General features: G+C 47.1%; 1 protein-coding gene across 3 annotated transcripts; it reads left to right on the forward strand.

Annotated features, from left to right (window-relative positions):
- The first annotated feature begins 2,336 nt into the window (after positions 1-2,336).
- ZNF419 (zinc finger protein 419) lies at positions 2,337-9,595 on the forward strand. 3 transcript variants are annotated; one of them, XM_030942538.1, is made up of 5 exons: positions 2,347-2,617; positions 5,081-5,119; positions 6,393-6,522; positions 7,030-7,128; positions 7,773-9,595. In XM_030942538.1, exons 1-5 carry the CDS (start codon positions 2,585-2,587, stop codon positions 9,005-9,007), a joined length of 1,536 nt encoding a protein of 511 aa, XP_030798398.1. In that variant the 5' UTR covers positions 2,347-2,584; the 3' UTR covers positions 9,008-9,595. The 3 variants fall into 3 exon arrangements, with proteins under 3 accessions (XP_030798396.1, XP_030798397.1, XP_030798398.1); XM_030942536.1 differs by lacking the exon at positions 5,081-5,119 and having other exon boundaries at positions 2,337-2,617; XM_030942537.1 differs by lacking the exon at positions 5,081-5,119 and having other exon boundaries at positions 2,337-2,617; positions 6,396-6,522.

Genomic DNA, 9,595 nt, shown 5'->3' on the forward strand with positions numbered 1-9,595 from the left:
ACAGCCCTCAGCCTTCCCTCAATCCCTGTAGCTGCTCATGTGTTGAGGGTTGACTTGTGATTAAACCCTGAAGTGCATCTGCTTCTTATGCCATCTTGGGTAGGTTAGGCTTCCCAAACACGGAGGAATGTGCTTGCCAGCTTTGAAGGAGATATGGCCAAAGGTAGAGTCTTGGACTCAAACTGATGTTCCTACTCCTTATAGACATGTAAATATTCCTAAAGGTTGGAAATAAAAATGGATTCCAGAAGTTAGAGAGAAAACATATAGACCTGGCATATGTTGCTTTTAAAAAAAAATAGCTTCATGGGTTTTTTTTTTTTTAACGAATTCAATGAGATATAAGCAAATTTCTTAGTAGATAATGATTTTACCTAAACCAAATGATTAAATAGTCTACTCTGTCCTCACCAATCATGTTATTTGCAATTCTACATATAAGCCTGCTTTAGTGGGTTGTCTCTTCCTGTGATAAAAATTAAAACGTCTACCTATACTCTTTATTTCAAAACTATCACACAATTCACTATAACTTTCAAAAGAGATATAGTTCTTTTTTAAATTAAAACCACATCTGTGAAACAACCAGTAGTGATAAAACATAGTTTCTTTCTTTTTTTTTAATTTATTTTTTTGAGACAGTCTTGCTCTGTCACCCAGGCTGGAGTGCAGTGGCACAGCCTCAGCTCACTGCAACCTCTCCCTCCCAGGTTCAAGCGATTCTTCTGCCTCAGCCTCCCGAGTAGCTGGGATTGCAGTCACCTGCCCCCACGCCCGGCTAAAAAATATAGTTCCAAGGCATCCTCTTTTCACATCACCTCACATGCCTAATACACCCCATTGAGCTAACATTTGCATGACATTTTTGTTAATCATTTTGATAATCATTCTATAAATGTCTTTATCGTTTTACCACATACATATATTTTCCTAAATGATATACTGTTTCTTATCACCAGATTCTGAATTCTCTATACATTTTATACTGTATGAGTGACTAGATTCCATAATATGTTTTTTAGATTTGTCCACAAAGGGTCCTGTGATGATGGTCAATTTCCATAATCTATCAGATGATTAATCCAGAGTCTATTCTTTTAATGGATGTTCTCAAGGAATTGAAACATTTATTCTTCTGCTTGGTTTCAGAAAGAGGAGATTATCTACACATTGTCCCACTCCTGTCATGGATTCAGCTCTCCTCACTCTCTTCCTCCCCTGCCCTCCACATGCTACATAATGGTCTAACTGAAATAACTAATGCCACAGCTGCCAAGGGAGGGGTAAAGAACTTGTCTCTCTCTATTCTACCATGTTCTCAATCCCAATATTGACTCCCCTACTCCTTTTCAGAGTCAATTAATACTGAACACCCAGTTCCAGAAAGCTCCAAGAAGGAGGAAAGGCTTCGTTTTCTCTTGTTCTCATAAGTCACTCCAAGGCTGTGTTTAAGTTGATCATTATTCAGCCCACAGATGGAAGGGGCAGGAAAAGAAGTAGGGAAATTAGATTGACACGAGGGAACTAGATTCAACGGGAATGGATGTAGTGGGACAACACATAATTAAGGGTTGACATAATTTCTTTTTATCAATAGTTGTGCGTTGTTAACAACAGTCTAGCATTCTACCCACCTGTGAGGAATTGGCTTTATATTTGGAAATGGAAGAGCAGTGGGAACATGTAACAGAAAAGGATGAAGGAGAGAAATTGAGAGGGAGTTGGTTTACAGGTTTGCCACCTATTGTTGTGCCTGTACACCAATGTTGGGTCCTTGAGGAAGGAAAGAGCACAAATGCGCATGGGATGAAGGACGAAAGTAAATCCTTGGGCTCCCCTACTCTCTCATCACCTACCTCCAGAATTCAGAGCCTTTTCTTATTATCATATATCAGGCATTGCTTCGCCATAGTTAATTTTAATATTGGGTGTCCCTTTGTCAAGGGAAATTTGGGAATGTATACGTGGCTCTGCCCAGAGAAACTTCTTTATTGTGGCTCTGAAGATCCTCTGAAAGTCCTTCAAAAGAAGGAAAGATTGGAGTATCAGTTGCAGGAAACTGAAATCCAGGCCCATCTCCAATAACAGCAGCTTCAGGATGAGTCCGAGAGAAGTTCTCAACCCTAATTTCTCCTCCATCTCCTATTCCGTTACCTCCATCTTCATCATCATCTCCATCATCATCTCCATCTCCATCATTATCTATCATCTCCAATCTCCATCTCCGAAATTATGCCCACTTCCTCCAAGTTTGGAGCCATGGGAACTACATCGTCCAAAAGGCGCCACGCCGGAAGGCGGAGATCCTTGGCCAATGAAAAGAGGTCTGCCCGAGCGTGCGACTCACAATGGGCGGGATTTCCGGCGTCTCCCTTTAGCGTTCACGTTCGCGACTCTCAGGTGAACTGAGCCTGCGGGAAGCTGGTAGTGAGCGGGTTGAGGCGACCAGCGCCGGAAGGGGCGGCGGGGACGTGCTCTGTTCTCGCCGCTCAGAGGCGGGTGTGAGGCTCGGTGGCGGCGCCCAGGGTGGCCCGGGCCCTCTCCTCGGTCGTCGTCGCCCCGCCCGCTCTACCCACAGGCTCGGATGGCGGTGGCCGCGCTGAGGCACCCCACTCAGGTGAGCGCCGCGTCCTCCCGGCCTCCCCGGAATCCTAAAGCCCTGTGAGGGCCGCCTGCTCAGGTCCCCGGGTGCAGAACTGTGGGGCGTTCGTGGGCGGGGTCCCGTTTCTGACGGGCAGTGTGATGGGATGGGAATGGAGGCCAAGAGGTCTGGCTCGCAAAGATGTAAGGCGCGCTCAGCGAGCCCCGAACCTGAGGCCTCCGGGTGTCTGTAGTAGGCAGCTTGGGAAGGGACCAGTCGCGTGTGGAGCGACAGCCCGAGCAGCTGCCCCTTCATCCTGAGGGCACAGTGGCCGCAGAGGGCTGGAGACAGAAGAGTGACACGATCTGTATCTCAAAGTTTGCCAAAGTCCCCTCAAGGCAAAACACAGTGGGGTAGGGGTGAGGCGGGTGAAGACAGACCGGTGAGTAGGTAAATTCAGTAGACTAGTGGAGCATCTACTGGGACTGGGCCATAGAGGAGGGGAAGTGATCAGATCTTGGATGGATTTCAAAAACGGAACAGACAGGAACTCCTGTTGCATCACATGTGACTATGAAGGAAAGTAGGGAATGAAGAGCCATTCTGGATTTTTATTTGTATTTTCGTTTGTTTATTCGTGAATATCAGGAAGGATGGAGATGGGGAAGGCTGTGCAGGGAGTAGGTTTTGGGCATGATGATCCTGAGATGACCCAGAATGGAGGTGTCGTGGCCACATGGGCAGCTTGCTCACTCACATCTGGAGGTTTGGGAGGGATCTGGGCTGGAGATATCCAAGAGGTGGTGGGTAGAGGCCTGGACTAGGGTAAGGCCTGGGACTCCTATTTAGGAGGGAGAATCTTAAGGTTTCCTTTCAGATGGGCCCTGAGGTGAGAGAAGGGAGAGATGGCCCTGTAGGACGGGGCTGCCTCTATAGCATGGAGTTTTGCTGTCCGAAGTGGTTCTGTCTGGTGCCTGCAGGAATGGAGGGTTATAGAGTATGAAGACCCAGGACTGGATGGAGACTGCAGTGTTGGGTAGTATATAGGTTTGCTTCTCTAGGCTCAGCAGTTCCTTGTGTCCAGTCCATGTGGAGAAAAGGAAAGGTCAGCCAGGCTAGTGGAGCAACCCCTTTGGTGTCTGAGTTTCCCTAGCCATCAGCACAGGAGGGATGATCAACTGCTCCAGTAGAAGGGCTCTCAGCAGGATTGCCTTCAGGGGAATGTATAGCAGGCAGCCAGGTTGCCAAAAGGAATGGTGTCCGCTCAGGTTTCTCAGACCCAAGTCCCAGTTTATTTATTTGTGAATTTATGAGATACGTACTGATTTTTTTTTTTTTTTTTTTTTTTTTTGAGATGGAGTCTCGCTCTGTTGCCCAGGCTGGAGTGCAGTGGCCGGATCTCAGCTCACTGCAAGCTCCGCCTCCCGGGTTCACGCCATTCTCCTGCCTCAGCCTCCCGAGTAGCTGGGACTACAGGCGCCACCACCTCACCCGGCTAATTTTTTGTATTTTTTAGTAGAGACGAGGTTTCACCGTGTTAGCCAGGATGGTCTCGATCTCCTGACCTCGTGATCCGCCCGTCTTGGCCTCCCAAAGTGCTGGGATTACAGGCTTGAGCCACCGCGCCCGGCCGAGATACGTGCTTATTTAAGCACTAATTGATCATAGTTCATATACACACAGGGGCAAATAAAACCACATGGATTTATTAAGTTGAACTGATGTAAGCACTTCATAACTGGTTGTAAACTTAATATACTGGAAAGTATTTGATTAAAACACCCTAAGTATCACATTCTTAATTTAACAGTAACTTTAAGAAACCCGTATTTTCTTTTCTTTTCTTTTTTCTTTTTTTTGAGACAGAGTTTTGCTTTTGTTGCCCAGGCTAAACTGCAATGGTGCAGTCTCTGCTCACGGCAACCTCTGCCTGCCAGGTTCAAGAGATTCCCCTGCCTCCGCCTCCTGAGTAGCTGGGATTACAGACATGCACCACCACACCCAGCTAATTCTTATGTTTTTAGTAGAGACGAGGCTTCACAATGTTAGCCAGGCTGGTCTCAAACTCCTGATCTTAGGTGATCCACCCACCTCGGCCTCCTAAAGTATTGGGATTACAGGCCTGAGCCACTGCGCCTAGCCAGAAACCCACATTTTCAAAGCCTACCAGTTTATTTGCACTGAAAATGTTTACAGAAGCATTAATTATGTGTACAGTAGGAGTTGATACTTAGTCCTAGACACATAAGAAAGAGTTTGATACAAACAATAGTCCTATTGAGTGAATACCATTATTATTGCCGTGTTGCAGATGGCAACACCAAGGCACAGGGAAGTTGAGCATTTTTCCAAGGGCACACAACAGGTAAGAGGCATCACTAAGAACCAAAGCCCAGATTATAGATACTCAGGCACACCTGACTCCAGGCTAGACGAGGGGGCTTGGATGATCCTTTGGCAACATCACTATCTGGTTCTGATGGCCTTGATTTTCCATAGGTTCTTGTGACTGCAGAATTACTTACATACCATGAGGAGGTAAGTGGAGGATGTCTCAGGTCCTCACCCTGCTCAACTCCTACCTACATGGTCTTCAGAATTATGGAGTCTTGAGGCTTGCTATTCTCCCTATCCTTCCAGTGGACTTCCCTGGAAGACAGACACACAAAGTCAGGAACCTGAGTCCAGACCATATTATTATTATTATTTTCTTTTGAGACAGAGTTTTGCTCTTGTTGCCCAGGCTGGAGTGCAAAGGCGCGATCTCGCCTCACTGCACCTCTGGCTTCCGGGTTCAAGTGATTCTTCTGTCTGAGCCTCCCGAGTAGCTGGGATTACAGGCATGCATCGCCACACAGGCTAATTTTGTATTTTTGATAGAGACAGGTTTCTCCACATTGGTTAGGCTCGTCTCAAACTCTCGACCTCAGGTGATCCGCCTGCCTCGGCCTCCCAAAGTGCTGGGATTACAGGTGTGAGCCACCATGCCCAGCCCAGGTTATATATTATATGGAGAGGTTCTCATTTCTGGCAACCAATAACAGGAGGTTTAGAAGGTTTAGTGAACAACATTAGAAAATATCTTTAGGTAAGATTGAACTGGGAATGCTTAGGCAACCTTAGATCTCCATTATGTCTGGCGGAAGCATCAGCAGGTATAAGGCGGACCTGAAGTGGTTGAATGAGGAGCCGAGCTGAGGTGTCCAGATATGGGTGCAATTCCAAGTAGCTGAAGATAAAGCAAGAAAAAGAGCCAAGGAGGGAGGCCTTCAAAGTGGGACTGAGGGCTGCCCCGGGCAGTGAGTGCCATTGGAGTCTGGGATGGCATGGAGTTCTGATTGCATTTGGTAAGTGCCCTCTGGATGCCATGTGTAGACTAGAATGTGGTGACACTAGGGGAGGCACATAAGGTGGTGTAGGGGGCACTGAATGTGGTACAGAGTATGTGCACATTCTAGTGAGTGTGAACAGATGTCCGCCGGACCTTGTATTGGGGGATTCAGGGAGAGCAGTGACACAAATTTGATTGTATTTGGGAAACACAATCTGGGGGATCCAAGGTGAGTTGTCTGGCAAGAGAAGAGTGGGACTCTGCATACCATGTCCAGAGCTGAAATGGACTATATGTGCCTACCTGCCTGTGCTTGCTCAGTGGGAACATGTGGAGAGAGTGGGCATCAGTGGTTCTGGGGCAGGGTCTCTCCTCTGAGATGGGGATTGAGGAAGAGGGTGAGCAGGGGTGGATGTTTAGGGGGATGCCTAAATTCCCCAGTAAGGAGGCCACAGATAAACTCAACTCTGTCCATCTTAGCAGGGCTATGTGACCTTTGAGGACGTGGCTGTCTACTTCTCCCAGGAGGAATGGAGATTGCTTGATGAGGCTCAGAGGCTCCTCTGCCGCAATGTGATGCTGGAGAACTTTTCACTTCTGGCCTCTCTGGGTAAGGTTCTCACAGCCCACCCCAGCATCCTGGGCTGGACTTGGCTCTTCCTCCTTTTCCTAGGGACAGGTCTGTTCTTCCCAAAGCTGAATTGTGGGCACTCATTCCTTCTCCAGGATCCTGAAGTAGCTATTGTAATTGGCCTGGGCCGTGTATACTACCACCTTCTCTCCCCGAGCTGCCCCAGAGCTGTGCAGGAAAGGGTTTGGGGTTAACGAGCCTTGCAGTCAACTTGATGGAACTTAACCCTGGTGGCCTCTCTGTGGCCTGGTGACACTGTGCAGATCTGTGGTAATTCTATTCCCCTACGTTCTGCCTGCCTCCTCTAGCCAACATACCTGGGTGTCTGTCTGTGCCAGCAATTGAGTCACCAATGTGATTGCTGTTTGACTGGGTTGTTCCTGTAAGACCCTCCTCCAAGGTTCTTTCTGTACTATTTTGTTTTCTTTCTGTGATGGGATAAGTCATTCTGGCTCAGTGCTGCCACTCACCTGTTGTTTTCCTTAGGACTTGCATCTTCCAAGACCCATGATATAACCCAGCTGGAGTCATGGAAGGAGCCCTTCATGCCTGCTTGGGGAGTTGTGACTTCAGCCATACCGAGAGGTACTTGGTGGGTGGAGCTCAGGGAGGTATGAACTCGGGGATGGGTTCATATCATACCAGTAGGCCCAGATATTTTGATACTAAGGCAAGGGGTCGTAGCTGATTTCTGTCTTTTCTTCCTCAGTCACCCATTTATATCTATTCTGATATTTGACCCGGGGCCATTCCCCACCTCTCTGTCCTCCATGTTTCACCCAATCCTCAGCAGCACCTTTCAGCAGTGGCTTTCACTGAATGTGTGGTGAGGTGGGCGCTTATCCTTCCATAGTCCTTGAGCACCAGCTGTTTGGTTGCAGTTGATTTTTTCTGCATCTGGACATAACCTTCTGTGCCATGTTCCTGTGTCTTCAGCAGCCAAAGTCCTCTGGAAAGGCATTTGCAGAGGATTGTGTTGGGCACTCTGCCTCTCCTCCCTGTGCTATACCCAGTCCTTGCATCCTTGGCGCTCATGAGGACTCCCCAAATCCTTGAGCTGGCCAGGTTCAGCACTGCATAGCAGGCCCTTCCCTGCCGAGAGCTAGCCCCCCTCATTTCTGCCAGCAGCCCCAGGTAATAATTACTGTGTGTGTCAGACACATTTGTGAGATTGCTGCCTCCTCACACCAAGGACTACGTTTACTTCATCAACATGTCTCTTCTTTCAGGTTGTTGGCATGGAGCCGAGGCCGAGGAGGCCCCTGAGCAGAGTGCTTCTGTAGGACTGTGCAGTTCAAACGTTCAGCAACACCAGAAGCAGCACTGTGGAGAGAAATCCTTAAAAACACAAGAGGGCAGGGTTCCAGTTTTGAGGAGTTGCAAAGTTCAACTATCAGAGAAGTCCTTGCAAAGCAGGGAGGTTGGGAAGGACCTCCCGACCAGCTCAGGTGTTCTCAAGCACCAGGTGACTCACACGGGAGAGAAGTCACATAGGAGCTCCAAAAGTAGGGAGGCCTTTCATGCTAGAAAAAGGCATTTCAAATGCAGTGAATGTGGGAAAGACTTTGGTCAGAAATATTTACTTGTTCAGCACCAGAGACTACACACTGGGGAAAAGCCTTATGAATGCAGTGAATGTGGGAAGTTATTTAGAGATATGTCCAACCTTTTTATACACCAAATAGTTCACACTGGAGAAAGGCCTTATGGGTGTAGTGACTGTGGAAAATCCTTTAGCCGTAATGCTCATCTCGTTGAACACCAGAGAGTTCACACTGGGGAAAAGCCTTTTACATGCAGTGAATGTGGAAAAGCTTTCAGGCATAATTCCACACTTGTTCAGCATCACAAAATCCACACTGGAGTAAGGCCTTATGAGTGCAGTGAATGTGGAAAATTGTTTAGTTTCAACTCCAGCCTCATGAAACATCAGAGAGTTCACACTGGAGAAAGACCTTATAAGTGCAGTGAATGTGGAAAATTCTATAGCCACAAGTCCAACCTTATCAAACATTGGCGTGTTCACACTGGAGAAAGGCCTTATGAGTGCAGTGAATGTGGGAAATTTTTTAGCCAAAGCTCAAGCCTTATGCAACATCGAAAAGTTCACACTGGAGAAAAACCTTTTAAGTGCAATGAATGTGGGAGATTATTTAGAGAGAATTCCACCCTTGTTAGACATCAGAGGGTTCACACTGGAGCAAAGCCTTATGAGTGCACGGAATGTGGGAAGTTTTTTAGCCAAAGCTCGACCCTCATGCAACATCGAAAAGTTCACATTGGAGAAAAGCCTTTTAAGTGCGATGAATGTGGGAGATTGTTTAGAGAGAATTCCAGCCTCATTAAACATCAGAGGGTTCACACTGGAGCAAAGCCTTATGAGTGCAGGGAATGTGGGAAATTTTTTCGCCACAACTCCAGTCTTTTTAAACATCGAAGGATTCACACTGGAGAAATGCAGTGATTGTGTGAAATCCTTTAGCCAGTGTTTCAACCTCATTCAACACCAGAAGGTTCACAGTGGAAAAAAGTCCTGAAGGCAACAGATGGAAATCCCTTAGCCACACCTCCAATCTCGTTCAACACTGGACAGTTCGCAAAGTGGACAATGTAGTGAATATAGAAAAGGGTTTCAGCCAAAGGCCTAACCCTATTCAACACCAGAAAGTTTAGACTGAAGAAAGGCCTTAGGGTGGTGGGTTATATACTATCTCTGAATCAATATGATCTCAAAACAGAAACTCTGAGGATGGCCTTTATGAGAGAGCTGGCAATTGAATGTCATTCATCTAAATATGCATACTGGAGGCAGGATGAGAATTCCTGACAGATTGTCCTTCCTGAGAAGATAGCCCTCTGCCTTGGAGCTCCAGAGAGAGGGAGCCCTGTATTCTTGGCTGCACCAGTCGAATGGAGTTTTAATCCCGCTGAGTTTGGAGTTGGGGGAGGAAAGGAGTTGTCTTGGTTCAGATGTGACTGACTTTTGCTGTTCTTATGAATGTTAGATGTTTAATAAATAAATATTTATTTGCCGTACACCCTTATGGCCATT

This window comes from Rhinopithecus roxellana, chromosome 12 (assembly GCF_007565055.1).
Source record: "Rhinopithecus roxellana isolate Shanxi Qingling chromosome 12, ASM756505v1, whole genome shotgun sequence".
Classification (NCBI taxonomy): domain Eukaryota; kingdom Metazoa; phylum Chordata; class Mammalia; order Primates; family Cercopithecidae; genus Rhinopithecus; species Rhinopithecus roxellana.